At 44.7% G+C, this 26,279-nt stretch overlaps 1 protein-coding gene across 2 annotated transcripts in view; it reads left to right on the forward strand.

Moving 5' to 3' along the window:
- Spock1 (SPARC (osteonectin), cwcv and kazal like domains proteoglycan 1) overlaps nt 1-26,279 on the forward strand; it is a 495,109-nt gene that overhangs the window by 219,357 nt on the left and 249,473 nt on the right. For both annotated transcript variants that reach the window (XM_052727130.1, XM_052727129.1), the window contains one exon: nt 2,349-2,394. In XM_052727130.1, coding sequence (XP_052583090.1) covers nt 2,349-2,394 — 46 coding nt within the window. The remainder of the gene's footprint in view (nt 1-2,348; nt 2,395-26,279) is intronic.

Genomic DNA, 26,279 nt, shown 5'->3' on the forward strand with positions numbered 1-26,279 from the left:
CTGCCCCTTGCCCATTTCCCAAATGACCTTTGTTGCATCCAGTACTTCCCAGTGCTCACGATCTTGGCCTCTGGTGGAGGGTTTTCCACTAGCTACAGTAAAATTCATAATACTCAAAGCTTTGTGAGCTGCCAGCTCCTTGGCCTGTGTTTTGGTGATCTACTTTCCTCTAGTGGGAGAGAAAACGATCAGATGCAGGGCATGATTCCTCATCCCACTCGGCCTCCCTGGGCAAGGGACTGTTTGAAGGACTTACTTTGCATAATGAGTTTTCGTTCGAGGTGTGCTTTCACATTTGCAGTAATTAGGAAGTATTATTACATTTGCAGTGGGTTTTAAATATTCTAAGGCAGATATCAGCTTTTAGAGGCTTTATATTTAAAACTGTGCTTTCCTCCCAAAAGAAAAATGTAAAAATAGCAATTAGAGTTAACCTGCAAAGAGACAAGGTCTGGAAGAATGCTTCAAATTCCATCCAGGTTCTCAAGTGTTCTGAATCATTAGGGAATATGCTGTTCTTGGGACCTGTTCAAACCTTTCTTGGATATCAAAGAGAATGTAACATGTGAAATTAAAGTAGAGGAACTTATCTTAGGCTCTGGCCCTTCCCTCGGACGCACATCCTCACCTTCTAGAGCTCCCCTGGATTAGAACAGCATGTTCAAGTGAGAAGATTTCAGAAGCTCCACACTGCCCTTGGACTTGCTGCCATCCACTTTGCATGAGAAGAGTACATTGGTTGGCAGCCTGAATAGTTTGTTATCTTTGTCCTATGGTGATGAGACCAACCCCTTGGGGTTATCTCTTGCCTTGCTCTCATGAACAATAGACTCTTCTGGTAACAGGATTGTCTAAGGCTAAGAGGATATTGAGCATCAGACAAAAACATTGAGTGCTAAATATTCCACCAATTCCCACCCTTTACTTAAGACCACTTAGCACTGGCTATCAGTTTTTAGATAGCACAGTGCCCCAAATTTGGATTGTATTTAAAATATTAAGTGGAAGGGGGGATGTTGCAGATAGATTATTCTAGACTTTCTTAGTGATGGCTCATGGGATAGATCTCAATGCAATTCAGGTGAGCATAACAGTTGTGCCATAAAATTAAAGCTGGAGCAAAGCGGACCAGTTCCTTGGAGTTAAAAATAGCTTAGTGCTGAGTCTCTGGGATCCAGGGGAGGCTGTTCATGTTTATTCACACTCTGCAAAATGGAATCACTGGCCATGAAGTAACATGTTCTGATTTAACTCTAAATCCAGTTTCCTAAGATCTATCTGAGGGCTTGGGTGATCCTCAACAAGGATCTAATAAAGTCAGGTGATTGAACGAGGAGGAGGCCGATGAAATCCACAGGAGATTGTGTGGGAGATGAACTGCAGCATGGGACAGTGGGGATGGTAATTTAAACTAATTGTACACTTTGATGTAAATTAACTTCTCCAGAAGGGAAATTGGGGGCTTGTTTCAGACAGCCTTTTGAAGGTGTCTGTGATGTGTGGAGTACCTGCCCCAAATCACAAAGCTAACAAACTGGCCATCGGCTGAAAAGGGCCAAATGCCCTAGAGGTGGTGTGGTATGATGCAGAACAGTATAGTCTTTCCTGCTGGCAAGCTGTGGGTGTGCTGGGGAGGGTGAGGCCAGTGATGTTTGTTTAGAAGGGAGAGGGTTGCTAGCAGTAAGGAGAGGTTAATAGAACCCTGAAGAACTGAGTAATGAAGGACCCACCTTGGCACATGCTTGGTACAGACTGCATGCAAGAACCACATGGCTGTGATGGGAGCAGAAAAGACTTGGCTTCCCATCCCCCTCCATCCCTAAAACAAAAGACATTAAGCTAAACATACAGCCCAGGGGTGTTCTACCATTTGAATGGCCCTCTGGGTTTAGGCTCCTTAAGTGTTGGGAAACTGCAAATGTGCACCACAAGATATATGTCTCCATGTAAAAGAAATGCTGACAGTTAAATTATCAGCTGTTACAAACACAGGGGCTTAATCATAAGTGAGAGCGCCCAGGCATCACCTGCAGTATAATTGATAGCAGATACACCTCACACTTAGGAGATGACTGGGCTTACATGTCAAACTAAGATGAGCAGAGCTGTTTCCATATCAGGCTGAGATGTTTTTATAACTCCCAGTGTTTAGTACGTACAATTTGAAAGGTGAGGATTGCAGAAGTAAATTGAAGTTTTTATTTATTTATTGCATTCTAATGCTTGTTTGGGGGAAGATTTGTAAACTGTGAGGGTTCTCCTTTGTGTTTTGGGAAACGGGACAAGGCAGCTTTTATGCAGGGAGAGGCCTCTGACATCTGACCTTTGTTTCTACTTTTCTTTCCTAGGATGACTATTTCAGAAACTGGAATCCCAACAAGCCCTTCGACCAAGGTAAAAGGATACGTCATTTCTAGCCGTGCACACCATGGGAAATGCCCATTCTACCTTCCTTGCATGCAGTTGATTCTCTCTCTCTCAAGCTACCTAGCATTCTTATTTTATTGACTTTGGGCCCTCAACTGAGCGGGGTGGTAGAAATTATTTTATCAAATTGGGTATTTATCTGAGGTTATTTCTAGACAGATTTAAACAATTTTTAAAACTCGAATCAGCTGGTGAAATTATTGATTAGTTTTGTTTTAAAAAAAAGTAAAATGATTATCAAGCTTGTGAATTGTGGGCCTGGTTGTACCCTGAAGTTTTATTCATAGAATATAATATGCTGAAAGATGTCCTCCCATTCAATGAGGGAAAAAAGAATAATTTTGGGAGATTTTCAAGGATACTTGAAATCATTTGTTAAATGCATCCCTTTATGACTTTTATTTTAAAAAACAATTTTCTTATTTTGTGTGTGTGTGTGTGTGTGTGTGTGTGTGTGTGTGTGTGTGTGTGTGTGTGTGTGTTCCTGTGTATGCACATATATACATGTGTGAAGGTCAGGGACAGTCTTCAGGAGTTGGATCCCTCCTTCCCCTATGTGGGATTCAGTATCACACTCAGCTCATCAGGCCTGGTGGGAAGTGAATTAGCCCCTGAGCCATCTGGCCAAATACCATCCTTCGTGGTTTCTAAGCAGAAGCTGTTGCAGTGTCCACTCATGGATAGGTGGTTGTCCCCTCGAGTCCTTCCCACTGGTCCTGGGAGACACGGAACTGTTACCATGGGGCAGATGTAAGTCATTATGTCCTTGTGTGAGTTACTAGCACACAGTGAGAGCCTAATTTGAATTACTGTCCTGTTCCTGATGTCCCATGAGTGGCAGCTCTTGGCACAGACATCGCTGCTGTAATGACACTAAATTATGTTGTGGATATGCGTGTGCTGTTAAGCCTGAAACTCAGAGGAGACACCATCTATCATACATGTTTCCCATGGCTCGCAATTCTGACTATTGGCTTCAGTTCAATCTCTTCCTCTGGACTCTTCCTCATCAGGAAAACTGATGTTCAAATTTTCACATGTGTTTATCCCAAACCTTAAAGTAGTACAACATCTTCTTTGTTCATTCCCACATGCCTTTATCCATCCATCCATTCATCTACTCACCTTGAAAATTTACTGAGCTCTCACTGTTTGCACAAACACCAAGCCAGAAAGAAACCTATTAGAGAGCAAATGGACCATGGTTAGTGTCCACCGGAGCCACTCAGAGTGAGGATCAAGGAGAAGGAGTGGCCATGATTTCAGTGGGCTGTGTCAATGGCCACAGCACAGGTGTGTGCAGCGTAGGGTGTGTAGCTGTGTAGAGGACTGTGGCAAGGGGTTTGTGGGTCGGTGTGTACCAAGGAAGGAGGAAGGGTGTGTGCAGAAAGCTTTCCTTTGGAGGCTTTTCCTGGGATGCGCATGTGTTAGCCTGCCAGGGCCTTGTTCCTTTACAATTCTCACAATCATCAAATCACCCCAGCAGTTGACAGCAGCATATATGAAGGTGTTAGTCATGTATGTTAAGCATTTCCTTAACCAAGTGTTCTAAGAAGGCTAACCCTTCATTTATGAAGGATACTCATGATGCAGAGTGATACATCCCCTGTTTGTGTGTGATGGGCGAGTTTGTCTGAAGGCTCTCAATTGTGATACCAGCCTGCTGTGAGGTACCCTGAGCTGCTGCTTTGGGCTAAGATGCATACATAGACTCTTGTCCTCCAAGGAGCTAGATTTGCTCCCTCCCAGGGCGTTCAGACAAATGAAAGTTCCATGAGGGGAAGACACATTTGCTTTTATTAATGCACATGAGAGAAGAGAACGTATGAAGACAAGTACTGTTTGCCATCTGGATAGATAAATAATTACTCCTCTTGTTTTGATGGTCACACAGGGATTTTGAGTCCCAAGGGAAACATGGCATTTAAACCTACTTAGGAAAAGACTCTTGAGGAGCATTTTGCCACTGTTCTGCATGGGGAGCTCTGGTCTGCTCTGTGTGCTTGAAAAATTAGGTCTGCTGAAATGAACCCTCTACCCAAACCTCACGATGCTTAAGGGTACAGCTGAACGTCCTACTTGGTACCTCTGTGTGGCTGCTGTGGTCATTTATATGCACAGCCATGGGAGAGCGGTTAGCAGAGAACAGCCTTCACTTACAATATTAGCTCCAGCAGATGCCATCAATTACACTGTACACTGCTTAATAGAAATGGACAGTCACCGATGGTACTGACACCACATGGGGAAATAAAAGCCACAGGCACAGATGACATCGGGCATCCTTTGGAACACAGGGAATTACTGAACTCCACAGAAATGGTCAGAAACATGAAGCCCTTTCTGTTCTGTCCTGCTGCCTTTCTATTGCTGTAATAAACACCATGACCAAAAGCAGCATGGGGAGGAAAGGATTTATTTGGCTTATACTTCCACATCGCAGTTCATCATTGAAGGACGCCAGGACAGGAGCTCAAGCAGGAACCTGGAGGCAGGAACTGAAACAGAGACCATGGAGGAGTGCTGCTTACTGGCTGGATGCCCCTGGCTTGCTCAGTCTGCTTTTTATACAGCCCGGGACCACCAGTCCAGTAACAGTACCACCCACAGTGGGCAGGGCCTTCCATGGGAATCATTAATCAAGAAAATGCCTCACAGACATACCCAAAGGCCAATCTGATAACGGCGATTCCTCAGTGAGAATTCATCTTCCCAGGCAACTTTAGTTGTGTTGATTTGATAAAATTAACCAGACACTTTCCTGATCTGAGGAAGGATTAAATACAAGGCTGGGGAGGTGGCCCAGTGGGTATAGTGCCTGCTGTATGAAAGTGGGGGCCTGAGTCTGGATCCTCAGAATCCAGAGATACAGTAGCAAACCTACAGTTCCTGTGCTCCTAAAGCAAGATGGAAGGTGGGGGCAGGAGAGTCCTCAGAGACTGACGGGCCAGCTAGCCTGTGCACACAGGGAGGAGAAGAAATGGCCTCAAGGAAAGAGGACTGCAAGAACCAACATGGAGGTTGTCCTTTGATCTCACATGCCCACTGTGGCACATACATACCAATGCATGCGTATGGATGCATACACACACACACACACACACACACACACACACACACACACGGAGGGGAGGTTGTAGGGGGAGAAAGAGGGAGGAAGGGATATCAAAAGAAGGTTTGTATCAAGGAGACATTTACTTGACACAGAAAGAACTTTTTGAAAACCACACTCAGAGTTCATAAAAGCTGTCAAATATTTAATATTGACCATAGGGACAGAACTAAGGAGGACCTCTCTTGTGGGACATGCCCAGTCACACAGGTATGGACTGTGTGAGCACTGATTGATGGGGACATGCCATGGGTAGGAGCAGGGTGAGGTTTGGCTCATCAGGGACACTCATAAGCTGGTACATGTTTACACAATTGGCTCCATCATCATGTTGTGACTTTCTTCAGCCTCAGCTTGGCCCCACACAGTCTGTGGCTCAGGCTTCCTGTTGCTGCACAATTGATCTTGCTGATATCAGTCACCTCCAGAGCAAAGATAGGAATGTCTCCTCCTCTTTTCCACCTGATGAAATGAGCTTGATGAGGACAGTTGTCCACAGAATCCAGAGGAGAAAGAAAGAGACAATTCATGGAACTACAACAGTGTCATTAAGGAAGTAAAAGTGTGGCTTTGCAGTCCACAGAATTTGGGGTGAAGAAGCTGTGAAGCAAATTCTTTTTTTTTTTTTGGTTTTTCGAGACAAGGTTTCTCTGTAGTTTTGCGCCTTTCCTGGAACTTGCTGTGTAGACCAGGCTGGCCTCGAACTCACAGAGATCCACCTGCCTCTGCCTCCCGAGTGCTGGGATTAGAGGCGTGCGCCACCCCCGCCCGACTGTGAAGCAAATTCTAATGAGTTATTTCAAAGGTTCCCAACTGTCCTATTAGAAAAAGAACGCTGAAGTTTGTTTACACTATTGTTTATGGAATAGCTGGTGTGTTGCTGTTGCATGGGGGTGAGGAAGGTTTGTGTGTGTGTGTGTGTGTGTGTGTGTCCTGCTCACACTGGAATGTTTAGGATGTAATTCTGATGACTTGAAGATGTCTCCAAGTGATGGAGCACAGATAGATTTAGATCTCTACTGTAGTTGTGGGTCCCAGGAATGAGCCTGGCAGTTGATGTGGGTACGAAGTCCCAAGTGATGAAACAAAACTGTGTTGGGAGGAATGGCTGAGAGATTCATCAGGGGACCTGTCAGAGGCAAGTGGCTCCTTTATAGAGAAAGAGGTGGGTGTTTCAGGGACAGCACACAGTCACTGGCTTTGAGGATGATGCTCCTTCGGCAGTGAGTGCATCCTTCTTGTCTAGCAGCCCAGCAGGGGCTCACCCTCAGCAGGTGATTTCAGAGCACAGTAGGAACATGCAGGAATAGATCTCCAGATTTAACAGAAGCCAGGGAGTCAGGAGCCCCATCCACATGCTGTTAACTCAAATGGTAGGAGAGAAGAAAGCCCTGAGACTTTGACTTCACCCATTATCCCAACATCCCAACAAGCTCAAATCCTGACACATCACAGAACCTTTGGAGGAGAAATTTTACAACTAAGAGGAGAGGTTCTTCCCATGCTCCAGCTGCCTTTTGGGTCCCAGGGCCCTGTGGAGTGCCACAGCATACTGTATCACTGGGCTGAAAGAGGCGTGGGGACAAGATGGCTCACTGATAAAGTAGTTGGAACTTTCCCACTTAGATGAGTCTGGAAGTTTTTACACTCTGAACCAGCTGGAGATGCTGAGTCTCTGGGGCTCTCTTCTTGGTGTGGAATTTAACACCCACCTCCACAGAACCTCTGATTTGCATTCATTAGGCCTTGAAAAATAACTTTTAAAGCTTCACTCACCTTTGAGCCTGGGAACTGCTGTAGCTCAGAGGCAGCTGGCCTGTTTTGTGGGAGGCAACAGAATAGTTTCCCCCTGGAGGCTTCACATTTAGAGGAACAGGCTTCACCTCTCCATCACCACACAACTTCAGGAAGATGTTCTCTCTAACTCAACACTTCTGATTGCCCCACACCCTACTGCCCTGTGCTCCTCACTCCAGATCAATTCATTCTTCTCTCCCCAATTCTTTTATGTCTTGACTCTAACATAGAAATAACTATTTTTTTAATTGGAATATTGATTTCTAAATGTTGCAACTCAATCCTGGCAGGGAAGAGAACATTATTAATTCAAACATTGGTGTTCTTGGGTTTAATTCCATCTCTCGGCTTTGAAGATTAAAAGTTCGGTCTTTCCTCCTTGTCTGACTTTGCCTGTTTGCTTGCCCGAGAGAAACAAACCACCAGATTTGCAATATCTGCATCCAGGGAACCTTCCTTGGTCCTCTCTCCCATTTTCATTTCCCTAGAGGTGACGGGACTGTTACTTCTCTTTTCTTTCCATGTCATCTGAACATGTGCACAAGGTGTTACATTAAACCATATATTTCACAGAAGAAATCAGTCTCTCTTTCTCTAGGCTGCTTACAGCCCTCAGCATACCGTTTGACATTTTGTTTTTGTAGCTGTAGATTTAGCGATTCCTTTACAATGTAATGTTCCTGCAGGTGCCACATTTTACTCCAGTTCTCTCCTGTTGATGGATGACTACATTGTCTCTCTTTGTTTTGGTGTTGGGGTACTTTTCTTAATAACTTCAACAGGCACACAATGACTTTCCTGTCAAGACTTTAGCCCTGCAGAGAGTGGTGTCTCCCAGAGGGGAGCCAGGATGGGATGTTGTACAGGCTAGTTTTATGTCAACTTGACACAAGCTGAGTCATTTTGTAAAGGGAACCTCAACTGAGAAAATGTTCCCACCAGATTGGCCTGTGGGCAAGCCTGTGGTACATTTTCTTAGTTAGTGATTGATGAGGGAGGGCCCAGCCCATTGTGGGTAGTGCCATCCCTGGGCTGGTGGTCCTGGGTTGTATAAGAGAATAAGCCAAGTAAGTCACAAGGAGCAAGCCAGTAAACAACACCCCTTCCATGGCCTCTGCGTCAGCTCCTGCCTCCCGGTTCCTGCCATGTTAGAGTTTCTGCCCTGATGTCTCTGGCTGATGGACCATAATGGAACTGAAGGCTGAAATGAACCCTTTCCTCCCCAAGTTCTTTGTGGTCATGTGCCTTATCACAGCAATAGTAACCATAACTAAGACAAATGCAGCTATGCCAGTATCAAATGGCCAACTCTGGCAAACACCAAGGCCTTTCTTAACTTAAGGTTGCCTATCACGGATAGAAAGTTTCCCCTTTGCATTTCTGGGTGTTAAGTTCTGAGAGCATGCCTCTGTATATGTTTTCTCTTAGAGGAAGGAAAAATGAAACATTCAAAACATAATGCTCTTATTTTAAAATTACAGGTTAACCAATGAGGTATGAATATAACTTCAATAAAACCAGTAGAATTAAATGGGCCTTTTAACCACCAGAGTAGGGAGAAACATTTAGTGTAAGCAGGAAGAAAGGCCCAAGCTGGGGCTGGTTTCTTGCCTCAGAGTCCTATGAGACCTTGCAGAGGTGTGGAGGAAAGGGAAAGGGTGAAGGGATCCTGGTTAGATCTTGGCTGTGCCATTACTTCATGGTCCCAGTCACACCCTTCACTTTCTCATCTGTAGGAAAGCACTTATGTGTGATTCCATCTGGATGGACATTTGTGAAAGTGGCTTTTATGTGCACAAGGGCCAAGGGGATGGCTCAGATATAGAATGTTCCTAATGAACCCATGCACTTTCTAGTCTATTCGGTTAGGTGTATTTGTGTGGGCTCCCTGTCCACACACAATGCTGGGACAAATGTGCATAGAATGCTCTGGGACAGCTTCTCAGGACCTGTGTCCCCAGGACCCAGGTGTAAAAACCATTCAAGGTTGTGTTTCCCCGATTTGGCTGGGATAATGGAGTCATGAGGGCAGTAAAACTCACTTGGCAGTGATGGGCACTATGGCTTCCTGTTATCATATAAGAGCCTCCTCAGGAGGTCCAGTCCATTCTAAAGTCATGCTGATCAAAACTTATAAAATTTGATGTAGTTTTTAATTCAGGGGAGGAGATCTACTACAATTCCACCTTCTGGGTAGGACAACAGCTCCTGGATATGTTGATTTTGTTGAGCTGTAATGAACCAGCTTTGGCTTAGATGAATTCTCAACAGAGTAAAATATGTCAGCAGAATTTAAAAAAAAAATCCATCAGTATGGCTGGTTCAGCTCTCTGCTTGGAGAGTGTAGAATGGATTCATTTTTTTCTCCATTTGCACACAAGGGAGATGGGTACTTCAAAAAATGCTGGACCCCACTCCAAGCCTCAAATCAAAGTGTTTTGCTTGTTAATATCTTCATCTGTATTATGCAGCATGTGAGTGATGGAGACCTGTGCCGTGTTCTTTTTACATAGTCACCGTGCACACAGGAGGCAATGGCGTCTGTTGGGAAGGCCCTGGCTCTGCAGCTTTGGAGCTTGGCCTCCATTCCTCTGAAACCTTGTGCACTAGGACAGGCTTCCGCCTTCCTGGGCCTGGAGATCCTTGTCTGTATGCTAGAGCTTATGGGGTTTATTATACCTATGATGTGATCCACAAAATCGACCCAGCCTCCTTATAAAGAACATGAGAAGTATGGAAAGCTTTGTCACAAGATGCACAATTACTGATTCGCTCTTGAGCCTCAGATGTGGAAGGATCTGAGCACTTGAGTATGAGCTGTCTGACTCGGTCTGTCAATCACCTAGTCAAGTACTTACTTCACTCATTACAGTTTGTTATCCAGCCTGGCACCCAGTAAATATGATCAGCGTGTGTGCCCCAAAGAAGCTTTTAGGGTTAGGGGAGCTCAGGTCAGGGGTCATCAGTCTGGGTGATGTCTGGCAGAAGACCCCAGAGGAAGTGTCTGGTGCCCTCCTAAAGATGGCCATGTATTTGGAGGAGGGCTGCAGTGGAAGCACAGGGTAGGGAGAAGTAGATTCTGACCATGATCAATCAGGGTCACCTGAGCAGAGTCCACCAGTGTGGGGAACTTGGCTGCTATGAACAAGCAGAGCAGAGTGAGCCACTCACAAGCAACTGACATCATCAGAGTGAGCCACTCACAAGCAACTGACATCATCAGAGTGAGACACTCACAAGCAGCTGACATTATTAGAGTGAGCCACTCACAAGCAACTGACATCATCAGAGTGAGACACAAGCAGCTGACATTATTAGAGTTGAGCCACTCACAAGCAACTGACATCATCAGAGAGAGACACTCACAAGCAGCTGACATCATCAGAGTGAGTCACTCACAAGCAGCTGACATTTATTCCTTACGCTTTCAGAAGCCACAGCCTGAGCTCAAGGTGGCTGTATGGTGGAGTTGTGGTGAGGGTCTCCATTCAGTTAACAATGGCTAACTTTTCTCCAGTCTTCACAGGGAGGACAGAGCCAGGGCATCTTCTGGGAACCCACAAGGGCACCAATGCCATTGGTAACCATAAGAACCTGACAGCTTCCCAGAATCCCTGCTACCCAAACTCTCATACTAGAGCTTAGGACATCAATATAAAAACCTTCAGGGGACACAAATTCAGCCCCCCACCTCTGCCCCAGGCAGGATGCTTCTCTTGAAAACACTCCTCTTAGGAGATGTGAGAAAAATAGAATCCACTGCTGGCCCTGCTCTTTCACTCTCCGCCTCTCCCGCTTATCTCTGACCCCTTAGGAACTTTAAGCAGGTGAATCAACAGTCAGGTAGAGCTGGTGCCTATGGGAAGCTGGGCCTCTGGCGCCTGTCACAAGGGCTGCCAGGCTGCACTTCAGCTTCATCAGGAGTAGCTAGGAAGGAAGGTGGCTGTATGTGAAGCTTGCTTCCCCACCACTGGCAAGACAGTCGCTTAAGGTAGTGCTGGGGAGCCAGGTGGGCTGGCTTCACAATGCTTGGAGAGGAGGGTTTTCAAATTTGAGGCCAGCCTGGGATGTATAGTGAGTTCGAGGTCAGTCTGGATTATGATATAAACCTCTGCATCAAAATCAGCAAAACGGCATCAAGGGCAAGCAGTGCTGGGCGAGGGTGGTTGCATCTTGGGGTTGTTTGTAGGTACTGTCCTACTGGGAACCAGTGGCCTTGGCTAGACTTTGTCTTTTGGGGTGTGTGCATGTGTGTAGTATGGAGGCCATTAGATATTTTGGGATCCTCTCTAACCTGGAGTTTCTGGGTATCCAAGAGGTGGATGTAGTACCTGGCTGAGCTAGAGACTCACTGTCCAAGTGAAATCACCTCCGCTGGACTGTGCTCAGTGTGTACAGTGAGCACAAAGGAGCTTGAAACAACCATGAGGGACTGAAGCCTGGGAAGTCCTGGGGGCTGGGACTGCTATGTCCATGTGGTCCCTTGTAGCTCCTAAAGGCGGTCTGTTTAACACACACACACACACACACACACACACACACACACACACACACACACACGAACATAGTGCTATTGGGCCTGAGAAAACCTTACTGGCCCCAAGCCTCCCTGCAGAGCCTGCTTGAGCTGGTGAACGCTGGTGGAGGAACTGACTTTCCCAGCTCTCTGGACACCAGTGGGCTGAGCAGTGTCCGGCCGGGGTAGTCATTCGACGTTCACCATGGGCTGAGAGCCTTGTGGATTGCCCCAGCAGCTCCTGCTCTTTACTTCAGAGCAGGCAGGAAATGTCAGAAGAAGTCTTTGCCGAGGCAGGAAGACTCCAACCAGACGGAAAAGGCTGCATTTCTGTTGCTGTTATAGAATACACTGTTGGACGAATCCTAAATGGTCATAATAAAAACCTGGAGCCAGATATTGGGGTAAATGCTGAAAGATCAGAGAGACAAAGAACAAGCCAGCTCATCTCGCCAGCTCTACGAATCCTTTGACTGAATGCCCCGGAGTCCTCAGCTGAAAGGGGCCTGAGTTCCTGTCTCCTCACACCTTATATGCCTTTCTCCACGCAGCCATATCACTTCCTGTCTCAGCCTTCCCAGTGCCGGGATTAATGGTGTGTGTGCTTCTCAAGTACTGGTAGCAAAGGCATAAGATCTCAAGTGCTGGGATTAAAGGTGTATGCCACCACTGCCTGGCTCTGTTTCTTTTGACTGGATTCATCTTGTATAGTCTAGGGTTGGGCTTGATCTCACAGAGACCCAGACGGAGCTGGGCCTCCCGAGTGCTAGGATTAAAGGTGTATGCCACCACTGCCTGGCTCTGTTTCTTTTAGACTGGATTAATCTTGTGTAGTCGAGGGTTGGCCTTGATCTCACACAGATCCAGCTCTGCCTCCCGATTAAAGGTGTGTGCCACCACTGCCTGACTGTCTATGGCTAATTCTGTGGCTAGTTCTGTCCTCTGATCTTCAGGGAAGCTTTATTAGAGTACAATAAATTATCATCACATTTACACTGACAAAAAGCAATTTTAGCTTACAGTTTCAGGTTACATAGACCATCATTTTGGGGAAGTCAAGGCAGGAACTTGAAACAGCTGGTCACATCACATCCCCACTCAAGAGCGTACAGAAATGCATGAATTCATGCTTAGTGCTAGGCTAGATTTCTCTAACGCAGTCAAGGGCCCTGAGCCAGGGTGTGGTTCTGCCCCCTGCCAGGCTGTCTTCCTACATCAGGTAAGGCGATGAAGGCAGTCTTTCACACATACACCCACAGGTAAATTGAATCTGGTCACTCCCCTGTCAGACTCCCTTTCAGGTGATTCTGATGGCACCCAACTGTCCATTTAAAGGAACCTCCTATTTTTCTATGCTAGCTCTGGAGACATCCCAACGCTGAGTTTGTGTCCCCTCCTGGTTCTCAGGTCATTCTGCTCCAGCCATGTCCACCCCCAGCCTCCCTAACTCTAAGACCTGGTGACTAATGTGCTTGCTGTCTTCTCTTGAAGGAATGTTCCGTTTTCCTGCAGACACCTACTTAAAGCATTCTTGTTAGCTATGTAACCAAATTCATGAAGGCCTGATGTATCTTTATTATTATTATTATTTAATCAACTTTATCTGCATCATTCACCAAAGGGTGATGTATGTGCAGCCATATATAAGTATCTATTAAAAAAATATGACCCCCCCCCCATGGGATCTTGGAAGTGGGCTTAGGAGGGAGAGCCTTGTTCATGCTAGTATCTGACAGCGACAGGATGTTCCTTCAAGATCTGTCTGTGTGACAATGCTTACAGGTCTATAATTAATCCAGTAATACTGAGTACACAGTGTTCTAAAGGTCTGGATTGACGCACAGTCAAACTTGTTGAGATGGAGAATAGAAGGCCTGTACCTCCATCAGGGACTGCTCTCAGGGGTTGTTTCTGGTAAGTGTTTAGCATCGGGAACAAAGAGCTCTGGGCTCTTCCTGGCAGGAGAGAGGCATCTGAATGATCTGTGTTGCCAATTAATGGAAGCAGATGGATCTTCTGACTCTAGCCAAGTGGCAGCTGAGCCAGACTCCTCTACTGAGATGTTCAGACATCCAGAATCCAGTTCCTCAGTGCACAGTCACCTTCCTCCATGCTGAGGTAGGAGGCTGGCCACATGTAACTCAAATGTTAAAAGGTCTTTTAATAAAAAACCCAGAGCCAGATATTGGGGTAAGTACTGAAAGATCAGAGAGACAAAGGAACAAGCCACAGCCACTTCTTACCTCTAGGACTCCTCAGCCTGAAAAAGCCTTTTAGTTCCTGTCTCCTCACACCTTATATACCTTTCTCTGCCCAACCATCACTTCCTGTGATTAAATGTGTGTGCCACCACTGCCTGGCTCTGTTTCTCTCCTAGACTGAGTCAATCTCATGTAGCCCAGGGTGGCTTTGAACTCACAGAGATCCAGATGGATCTCTGCCTCCTGATTGCTAGGATTAAAGATGTGTGCCACCACTGCCTGGCATCTATATTTAATCTAGTGGCTTGTTCTGTTCTCTGATCTTCAGGAAAATTTTATTAGGGTACACAGTATATCACCACAGTCACACCCATAGGTACGGCCAATGAAGAGACTTGCCTTTCATAGACTCCAGAGGCCCAGGCAGCTACACAGTGTCACCTGGATTAGCAAAGTGAGGTGTGTATTTTGTATGGACAGGAATGCTTCCCTTGCACATGTGTATGTACACACATGTGCACATGTACTTGTGCACACATGCCCACACACATGCATGTACATAAGCAAACATGTATGCTCACACCCTATACACATGCACACATATACACATACATTCATGCACATACACATATGTATGCCCACACACAGGTACATACATATACATACACACATGTGTACAGATGCATACAAGTACACACATATGCACACACACAAACAGATACACACATTCATATTTCTCATTTTAAAAATAGGTGCATATTTGGTACCTATACAGATGCCAAGATCTTGATAAAATCTGTGTTCTGTTTAAGGACATCACCAAATTCCTACTTGGTCATGCAATGAAGTTCTCGGCAAACCATGGGACTTTTATTTATTTTTTTATTCAAGAAAATTTTTTATTCATTTTACATACCAACCACAGATCCCCTTCACATCCCTCCTTCTGCTTCCTACCCCAGCCTTTCCCCTGACTCACTCCCATCCCCTCCTCCAAAAGGGTAGGGACTCCCAAAACCATGGGACTTTTAGCATGATGGACACATTCACCAGGCAGCAGGAAGATGCAGTTCACAAAAAATTCTTTTTAACCATTAAAAGAATTCCTTGTGAGAAATGTGGGCATGTTGAGATAGTACATAAATATAGGAATATTATTTTGATTTTTTTCAAGTCAAAGCAAGCACAAAAACCCCACTATAACCTCTTAATTTTAAGTTATACCTCTTCTTGGTGATCCAGTTAAGACAAATTATTTATGCAAAAAATACCCATGGGGAAAATAGACTATTTTGATACAAGCCATACAAGTGTTGGAAGACATATGCTAATAATTATGATTTTTTACCTTTAGTGAAGTTGATCCTGACTCATTTCTTTCTGTCTGTGATTAGACAGGAGGAGAAATTCACACTTGGGGATGATAAAATTATATTGTCACATTATGGGCAAATCTTGGTCGTTCTGTTCTCATAGCAGAGCCCAGATTCCTCCACACTTAAATTGTTTCATTTTATGTACGTTTGTGAAGCAGGGGTGACTGCGGGAACACATATGGGTGGGTGAGTCTCAGCTCCAGCCCTGTAGTGCATGTGGCATGGTGTCTATTCTGCAGACACAACAGCTGGACTTGGGCATGTGCAAGGTCACTCAGGTGGTTAGTTTTAACTGTCATGTTGACACAACCTAGAACTACCCGGGAAGAGAGGCTTGATGAAGAATTATTTATATCAGGTTGGCTTATGGGTATGCCTATGGGGTATTGCCTTGATTGTTAACCTAACCCATTGTGGGCAGCAACATTCCCTAGGCAAGGCGTTGCAAACTTGGTAAGAGTTAAGAAATTATGCTGAGCAGAAGCAAGCTAGGATGGGAGGATGTGATGTAATCAGCTACTTGAGTTCCTGTCTTACTTCCTCATAATGATGGAGCATAATTTGGAATTATAAACCAAATAACCTCTTTCTCTCCCAAGTCACTTCTTGTCAGGGTATTTTATCATAGCAACAGAAATGATCAGCTTTCAAGGGTAACTGGATATGGTAGGCAGGAGCTGTAAAACAATAGATTTGAGCTTAGTCCAAGCATGATGTTTTCACAGCTCAGGCCCTTTAGGGCAGGGAGCTGTGTGGTATTGTGCACTGGGTGGGGCGGGGCTACCACTGGCATTGTTTCTGGCCTTGAGTCTGTGTGGTTCTGTGAGAGGAAGCCTGGCGAGAGGGAGGCTGGTAAAAGGGAGGCTGTATTTTATGAAGTGTTTCTTTCTAGGGCTCCCCAAGTGCCTGCCTTGTTGCTGCATCTGAGGTGCATTTGGTTTTTACCAAATCTTCCCTGAATAGTTTTGAAGACTGACAGGCCAGTGGGGCAGAATGGCACAATCAAAACGGTGTTCACTGTGGACACAAAGGGCTGGTGAAGAAAAATAGCTGAATTACTCCGATGTGAGGAAGAGTCTCACACCTCATCAGCTCATGGCTCCAGTCTCTCAAAGGCAGAGCTAACCTGTGCTCGCTCCTTCAGATGAGTCTGTTGCCCTCAGCAAGGATGGCAGGAGAGTGAGCCACCCCACCAAAGTCATGCGCTCTTTCTAGAGTCGTCTAAATAGCCACAGATTTGCAAATGCTGCTTGATTTTTTTTTTTTTTTTTTTTTTTTTTTGTAAAAATCATGTGAGAGCATTGAGGTGTTCTGTCCAGGACATGTGTTTGCCTTCATATGTTTTGGATAAAAGGTGTGACTAGAAAAGGGAATTGGGGAGCCATTATCATCAGAGAACCCTCTGAGGTGTCACAGGGACAGATTAGCCTGGTCCCCGACCACAAGGAAAACCCAGGCCCTTTAGCGGGCTCTTGTCCTTCTCTGAAGGGTCGAGTTACTTCCATGGATCCCAGGCTGCAGCCCCAACAGGAACTGCACTTATAGACTTCTGTGTCAGTTGTATTAGCTATCTCTCAGTGACAGAAAAATCTGAAGTGCACAATGGCTTAAATGTGATTTACATCTTGCTATCTCAGGCACCGAAGGAAATGCACTCTGTCAGACAGGGAGAACCACCATGTGTTTGGACAGTTGTTCTAGTGTGTTTCTGGTCAACATTGAACTGAGATGCTCTAGAAAGGACCGAGGGACTACTTGTGCCTCCAGGGACATTCAGGCTCTCTTGGGTGAAGGGCAGTCAGAAGAAGATGCCAGCTGTCTGGTTTAATGGTTCTGCAGGAACTTATCTGTAGAATTTTCTCACTTGACTGGCGAGATGCTTGTCAGTTAAGAGCACTTACTGCTCTTGCAGAGGACCCAGGTTCAGTTTCAGCACCCAAGGTGGGAGGCTCACAACCACCTCTAAGTCCAATAACTCTGATGGTCTCTGCAAGCACCTGTATGTGTATGGCACATGCAAACCAATGCAGGCACGCGCACACACACACACATACACACACACACACACACACACACACACACACACACACACACACACACACATTAATATCCTTAAAAGCAGTTACTAAGACAAGAGCACTCATCTTGGCTGCTGTGTGTTCATGACTGAATCATCTACTTTTCCCTTTGGTTTTGTTTTTCTTGATTCTGTAGCTTTTTACAAGTATTTAATTCATCAAATGGAGAAAATTACCATGTGTCTGAGGGTTCCCATTGCTGTGGAGAGACACCATGACCATAGCAACTCTTATAAAGGAAGACATTTAATGGGGGCTGGCCTACAATTCAGAAGTTTAGTCCATTATTGTCATGGTGGGACATGGTGGTGTGCAGGCAGACATGGTGCTGGAGCTGAGAGTCCTACATCTTGATCCAAAGGCACCAGGAAGTGAAATGAGACACTGGGCATGGCTTGAGCATATATAAGTCCTCAAGCCTGCCTCCACAGTGACACACTTCCTCCAACAAGGCCATACCTACTCCAATAAAACCATACCTCCTAATAGTGCCACTCCCTATGAGCTTATGGAGGCCAATTACATCCAAACTATCACATGCTGATGTCATAACTGTCCAGTAGTAGAGGTGGAAACCGGAAAGTTGTGATTAAGCAGGTAGATTGAGTATAGGTCTCCCATCTCTTAGCTCTTGTGCTCTTCCTTTAAGATCTCAGTATAATATTATAATTCATGTACCCTAGTATGTGAGTCAGATTTACCCTAGTATGCACACAATCTGTTACCACAGCTTAGAACACTCCTGGCCTTGTCTCATATCCTGTCCACTTCATCTGTGAGGTCTCGATTTATGTGCCATTTACCGGAGGAAGCCATTCTAATGCCCTAGACTAAGCCAGGCTAATCTCCTACAATACTCCATTATACCATATTTGTACCAAGTATATTTTTTTGTCATAAATGTTGTGAACCTGCTGTGTCACATTTTAAAGACTATTTGCTTCATCAACTGTTCCCGCGTCCTGTGGACACAGTGAAAATTAAGTTAAGCATGACTTTATTCCTAACCAAAGATTAGAGGCAGATTTGAGACAGATTCTGATGTTTAGAGACATGATAACCAGGAGAGAGAAGGGATCCTCGAGAGATGAGGGTGGAAGGGGGCCTCCATCTGTCTCAGTGCAGCGGGAGCTAAGTCTCTTTTGAAAGTGATGGTATGGTCGGGACTTGTTCCCAATATCTTCTCTTTAATGATCTGCTAGTTTACTTACTACCTGAAGTTCTGTGTCATACAAGCATCTAAAAACCCACTGGGGACACCATTCCACTGTTGTCTGCTTAATTAAGTCTCAACCAGGAAGTTCATTCATTATGAGAGGACGCTTCTAGCAGCTGCCTGGATCTGCAGTAAGCACCCAGGGAAGGGAGAGGGTGTTCGGGACATTGGCACATGAGTGGTGGTGGTCTGCAGGGGAAACTTTTGAAAATATTATTTGGCCTTTTCACTGATGGACATAAGGCCAAACAGGAGAAGTGACTTGCTCCCAAACTTCCAGCTAGTTATTAGCCAATTAGGACTAGGCTGTAGAAATCTGGCTCTTAATCCTGTGATAAGCTCTAGCAAGACAACAATGGGGTTTTCTCTCCTTTCAAATACGAAATGTCCTGTTGTATAGATGAGGTTGTGTGATGTGAGTGGGGAGTAGGAAGTTTAAAAGGTAACGGCTGGGGGAGGGCTTTCTCTGTCCAGTACCTCAGGGGTGTGATCTCTGATTTACAATGTGCCCTGGACCGGAGCATTAGTGTCTCTGGAGAACTTTCTGGAAGCTTGTCCTCTGGCAGAGGCCATAGGAGAGTGGGGAGCAGCCTGTGTGAACAGGTCCCTGGGCCTTCTGATGCTCACTTACATTTGAGAACCGCTGATAACATGGAAGAAATAACTCCTGCTATCAGCGGATGCTGTGCTGACAGCTGGGACCTGAGCTGTGGCGGCTTTCCTGGGCCTGTATGATAGGGATGCACCACCTCAAGGAGAAGCTACTGTAAGTGAATGACTCACACACTTAGCCAAGCAGTCAGCCTGGGGACTTGTGTCTCTGCTCCTTAAGGATGGGTCAGTGTTGCTCCTGATCTCTCCTGTCCTCCGTAGACTATACACGGTTTTTCCTCTTGTCTCTTAAGGCAGCCCCTTCCCGAAGGTCACAGGTGTTCCTCATGTTCTCCTGAGGACCTCTTAGAAAGATCCCCACCTGACATACTGCAATCAGAGTGAGCTGGCATGGCTAGAATAGCTTCCATGGCTGGGGCCTGATGATGGCAGGAGGACTGATCGTGTGAGGGAGCGCGGTCCTTATGAACAGACGCTGGTTATGATATGAGTGGGATTGGCAAATGAAGGTTAATGAGAATCATAACTATAGGTAAAAGCATTACATAACCAGCGAGGGGAAGCTTGGTGAGCTTCCTGTCTTACACACCTTGACTGGTAGATACAGCAAGTCTTACAAACTATTCTTAAAAAGCAAATCAAGCTGACATTCTATCAGCTGTTTTAAAAAGTACAATTTCAGTGTTAGAATATGAAAACCGGGAAAATGGAGTGTCAAGCATGTCATATATTATTAGATTCTGTCTTCACGACGTCTCTGTGGACTGGGCTTTTCCCACGCCTGCCCTACAGAAAAGGGAGCTGAGACCCAGCCAAGTCAGACAACATATATATTTTCTCCTTGAAAGGTCAAATAGTAAATATTTTAGACTTTGAGGTCCATATATTCTGTTGCAATAACTGACTTCTGTCTTAGAGGCAAATGCAGACCTGGTCATATGCAAATGAGGGCGTGGCTGCTTTCTAGGCAACTTCAGGTGTGCAGACTGAGCTTGAGCTTTGTACGTTTTTTAGGTTATGAAATAATTTAAATTTTTTTCAAATATTTTAAAATGTAAAGCATATACTTAGCTAATGGGTTACATGAGACAAGTAGGAGGCCAGATCTGGCCCTGGGACACAGGTTGTTGACCCTGGTTTAGGGCTGCCTGGAGGCCAGGGTCTCTCCAACCTGTGTTGTTTTGCAGATCATCAGGAGGGGGTGGGGGGAGACAAGGAAGGCTAGTTTGCTCATCTCTAACACATCCTGCTGAAAGCATCGTCTGCCTTAATGGAAAAGCTTGTCAAGTTTTTCAGAAAAGCCCAGCTTTTTTCTCTTTAACTTGATGTTAATTATAATTTGGTTGGTACATTTAAACTGAGAGCTAGGAAATGCAAGTTCTTTGATTGTTTTTAAGTAAAAAAAGAAAAAAAAAACCCAAAAAACAAAAAAGCATGTACAAGGTAGAAAGAAATCAGGACAGGTCCTTTACTTTCTTACTTCTGTTATTCTGTGGTCATTCTTCTCAGGGGCCAGACCTATAGGCTCTCATACACTCTGGGAGTCCCTGTGAGAAGGTGGTAGTCACATTCACTATAGGCTCTCATGCATTCTCTGGGAGTTGACTTGAGAAGGCAGTAGTTACCTTCATTTTAATTCATACTTGCTTTTTCAAGTCATACATCTTAGAGAACCCTCCACATATGTTATTTCAATATATAATATTCTGTGAGATCTGTGCCTGAAATATACTTATTTATTTATCCATTTCCCATTGTTGCATCTGAGTTCTTTCCTGATTTTAGTTATTATTAAAATACAGTTGCTAGAATATTCTGAGATTAAGTCTGTCATACTTCTGTACATACTTCTGTAGGCTACATTCCTAGAAGTATAGCCACGACATCAAAGGGAATGTGCAGTTGAGCTCATTCTAATTTTTTTCTCATTATTTAAATATTTTTTCTTACCTGTCTTACATTAACTTCCAAGCAAGTTATTTGCCTGAATGGAGAAGGTCTACAAAAAACAGCATGCTGGTGGGGGGATGGACGCCTTCCTGTCTTCTGTACTATTTCCTTCAGCCTATTGCTTCTTGTCTGATGAGTTACAGGTCATGTTCATCTTTAAAGGAGCTTCTGTACAGTTGTCACCAGGCAACACTGTGGTCTGAGGCTCCAGATTTCATCGTGATCTTTGACATCTATTTAAAGAACAACCACCTTTTCTAAAGGCAAAAAAGAAAAAAAGTGTGACAGGCTTGCCTGTCCAGAATGCTCTGGTCCGGGAGCAACAGTGGCTTTTGAGAATTGTAGTTACTCCCGCTGAGTGTTCCTCAAAGCCTACAAGAGGATTGCTAGTGGCTTAGGCATGAAATGGCATCTGCTACCAGTGTCGGCACTGAGCCCTTTGTATGAGTCATCTTTGAATTTACAAAATCACCATAGAAGACTAGAAAGAACTATTCTCATCCCACAATGGAAGGGTCAGAGGGGCCCAGGTCACACAGCAAAGAAACAACAGAGCCAAGCTCTGAACTCAGAGCTGAATGTAAAATGCCCATTCTTGATCACCAAGGAGCTTGCCATTTATTACTGGTCATCTCAAAATTGTACAAGTATTATTTAGTTCATGACACAGGCTGGCCAATCACAGTGAGGGAACCTGCAGTGGTGAGAGTTGCCCCAACCTTATTTCTCAAGTAGTTTTAGAAAGGCTTTTCTTCCAGACTGCGAGTTTGAAGGGTAAGAGAGTGATCACTCACACTTTCGAGCCTCCCCCAGAAAGGCACTCAGTGAAGAGGGATGAGCTGAGTCAATGAATGAATTTGACAAATACACATAGAGTAACTGGAGGAGACACTGAGGAATAAATAAAGATTAAGATGTGACAGATCTTGAAAGGTGAAGAAGGAACACAGTGTAAACTGTTTAGTTATGAGATCAGAAGAACAGTAAATTTTATTTTTAATACATTAGAATTGTATGGCAATTAATCTTTGACCTCCTAATTATAGGTGTAAAACTGGGTAAAAAAAACTCTGACAAGGTCTCTTTGGCCTAGTGAAGTAGCTACTGTTTTTTAAGTGTTCTGAAACTTGGTCTCTGGTGTGACTGTTAGGTCTCTGGACTGGGAGAAGTCTGCGTGTGTACTTCTGTTTTCTGCTTGCTTGAGCATGAGTGAGCCAAAGAGCAATTGCCAAGAGATCTCCAGTTCTCATCAGTTCTACTGTCAGCCTGTGATCATTTCTGCATACATGGTGGCCTCTTAACCAAAGGGGAATCTGAATTCCTGTTTCTGCCACCAATCTGCACAGGGCCTGAACCCTTAGGGGCCTCCTCTGGGTCTCAGGGTGAGAAATGAGTGTATGCATGCTGGGTCCTGATATGCCATCCCCTTTATGTCCACTTTGTTACCATGTCCTCACAGATCCTATCTTATTATTGGCCTGTGCCTCTTCTTTAACTTGGTTGACTCTCTTTGGATTAGTCAGGGTTCTTTAGAGGAACAGAACTAATAGAATGAAAAGATACACACACACACACACACACACACACACACACACACACACACACACACACACATATATACTAAAAGAGCATTTATTAGACTGCCTTAGAGGATATGGTACAGGTACTCCAACAATGGCTATCTGAGGATGGAAAGACAGAGAATCTGATAGCTGTTCAGTCCATCAGGCTGGATGTCTCAGGATTCCTACTCTGGCCCTGGAGTCCTGGAGGATTCCTAGAGAGCTGCTGGTCTTCAGTCTACAGTGGAATCCTGAAGAAGTTGATTTTAACACCGGCCATAGTAATAGGACAGATGGCCAGCAAGAGTGAGCACAGATAGACAAAAAGCAGAGTGTCCTTCTTCATATCCTTTTATGTGAGTTACCTTTAGAGGATGTGGCCCAGAGTTAGGGTGGATCTTTCTGCTTCAATAATCTGATTGAGAAAATCCTTCCCAGAGGTACCCAGCGGGTTGGGCTGTAGTCAATTCTAGATATAGCCAAGTTGACGACTAAGATTAGCTATAATATGCCTTAATTGATGAGTCATGGGTTGTCTGTTGAGTGGGCTTAACTTTAGATGCCCTCCTAAACACAGGGTCACGGTCCTCTAATTTTAGAGACATGCTTAAGACAAAGACGAGAACTTGATATGATGCTGACCATCAACTCCTTTCACAAGGATTGGGTGCTGTGGGCTTCTGAGATCCGTGATCCAAAGACCCATCTCATGGAGCATGATTTCCATAAATATGGCTGATGTCAGAAATCCATTTGGCCACTTTAGGCTTCTCCTTGGGTTATTCCTTTTGTATTTGTTCCTGCATTTGCCCCATGTAATGCCAGAGAAGGCTGCGTGGACAATTTCAGACAGACTGTGTTGTCAGAATAAGGTCTAGAATGATGGGTGGGAATGGTTGTGATAGCAGACTACAAGTGTGAAGCTCTCCTTAAGACCCACTATCCTCACAAAGCTTGTGAGGACCGACAGAGTTTAGAGTTTGGTTACCACAAAAAAAATGACAAAGTTGGAGATAAGTGAAGGTGGCAGTTGAGGACTTGGAAGCGTAAGAGAACTGAAACTGCACACAGCATGGTGGGTGGCGCAGGAGTCACACTGATTCTCCAATGTGGAGCTAGTCTCTGGGGCATGAGTTGTAGAGACCTTCACTCAACATGAGGAGAGTCACAATAAGGCTAGCAGTAGCAGACATCAGGCAGTTTCCTGGTCTCAGTGTATCTAAGGTTTTCAGCATCTCTGTAATAATCCTGTGAGCCCCACTTTGCAGATGATGTAATGAAAGCTACAGGTAAATAGAAGGTCGCTATTACATGGTGATTATATGGACAGTGCAAACTCTAATATCGATCAGTTTCACATTAAGACCTGTAGATGTAACCAACGGTCTTATTAAATAAGAAACACAGAGCCGATTCAGAGAAGAAAGCCAAGAGGTCAGAGCTAAGAGCCTCACCCTTCCTGATTCAGGGATCCTCTTCAGCCAAGAGAGCTCTCCGAAAAGGACCTACTTCCTGTGTGTATGTCTTTAAAGTCTTCCTGTTCTGCCTTCTCATTGGTTGTAAACCCAAACATGTGACTGCCTCGTCACTGCCTGAATGTACCGCCCTCCAGGTCCTTAAAGGCGTGCGCCACTGCCGCCGCGCACTTGCTATGGCTCTAATAGCTCTGACCCCCAGACAACTTTATTTATTAACATACAATTAAAATCACATTTCAGTACAAGTAAAATACCACCACCAAGACCTGAATTGTGGCCATTCCTGCTCCTTCAATAATTAGAATTCTCTACGGTGGTGGACCACTTCCTTTGAGGGTGGTAGAGGTGCCCCATGGCTAATTGTTCAAATAGAACACTGAAACTAGGAAAGTCACTCTTTGTTCGGCTTCATAGGTGTTAGTAGTTACAAGTCCCAATGCTGCTAAGAGAAGTGGGACATGCATGCGTTTAATGTTGATTCGGCATGTTATGTTTATCCTTTGGCTTCTGTGAGCCTTTAATATGCTAATGTTGTTGTGGCTCTTCAAAGGCAGCCTATGTGTGATTCCCTATACTTATTTGAGCCTAGACCTCATTCCTAAAGAACATCTCAAGGCAGTCAGGCTCCTTAGCTACATATGTAAGCAATGTCTTCTGTGAGATAATTCAGAAACTCAGGGTTGGGCTATGTCGTGTTCTGCTTTCTGCTGTTTTATAGCTAGGTAATTGGTGAGCAAAAAAGAGAACGGCTTTGATTAGTCATTCTGGAGACCCAGGATGGGCAGCCATAACTAGCAAGGGTCTTATGCTGACTCATGATGGAAAGCACAGTGGCAGACAGGCACTGGGAAGAGGAAAGGGAGCACCGTGGACAGGTCAACCATTCCCACAAAGTAACCAGAACTCCATTTCAGAGGACTCCACCTTCATGACCCAAATGCCTCCACCTCATGTTTACACCAACACTGCCAAGTGGAAAAATTCAGTCTATATGTGAGTTTGGACATGGACAGACCATGTTCCAATCCTGGCCCATTGTCTGATCACAGTTCCCGTGAGGTTGTTAATGTCACTGTAGTTCTGATTCCAGAAGCACCCGGGTTTCTTGGCAAAGTGGAAATCACTGTCCCATATTCTGGGACCCCATCACCTGGCACCCCATCACCCGGGACTCCATCACCTGGGACCCCATCACCTGGAACTCGACGGTTTCTCATTCCTGCAAAGTCCCAATGCGTATATCGCCTTCAGTTTTCCTCTCATTTATAAGGAGCAATATTAAATGCTTAATTATTTCCCTCGTCTGTGTCTGTCCTTAACTATTGATTAGAACAAACAATTGGTATAATAATCATTAGATGTATAATTATTTCTTATAAATGTTACACAAGGCTTGGGAATGGCCTTGTAAAGCTACAGATGGTAATAGACGGACACTCATGTCTGAACACTTTCCATTTCTGAAACCAATTATTTTTTTAAAATTGCTTTCCAGATTGGCTATTAAGTTGAAAAGATCATTGATTTTTTTTAATGCTGGTATCGAGGAGAATTCTCAGTGAAGTAGGATGTGTTTATTATTAATTGTGTTAGTTTTTAACCTGGAGGCTGAGCACCAGCCATGTTTATTTCTGCTCCTAGTGGGGCCAGGGGTCATGTTCACTAATTCCTCCTCAACTTTATGGGAAGCCAGGGTGTGATGGGGAGACGGACTATCTTTTTATTAGAATCTGTAGAGGAATGGTTTGAGTTCCTAAGCCAAGAACGGTACCTTCAAGCATTTTAACCACCTCCCTGGGCATGGTGGTACACACCTTTAATCTCAACACTCAAATACAAGTATGCAAAAAATATTTTTTATCCATTTCTATGAACTGTTTCCACTTTTAAGTAGAAATAACTGCACCACGAACATTGGTGAGTTATAAAACAAACCAACCCCAAACCAAAATAG

The sequence above is a fragment of the Peromyscus californicus genome, unplaced genomic scaffold (assembly GCF_007827085.1).
Source record: "Peromyscus californicus insignis strain IS unplaced genomic scaffold, ASM782708v3 Scaffold_8__1_contigs__length_139910024, whole genome shotgun sequence".
NCBI classification, from domain to species: Eukaryota; Metazoa; Chordata; class Mammalia; order Rodentia; family Cricetidae; genus Peromyscus; species Peromyscus californicus.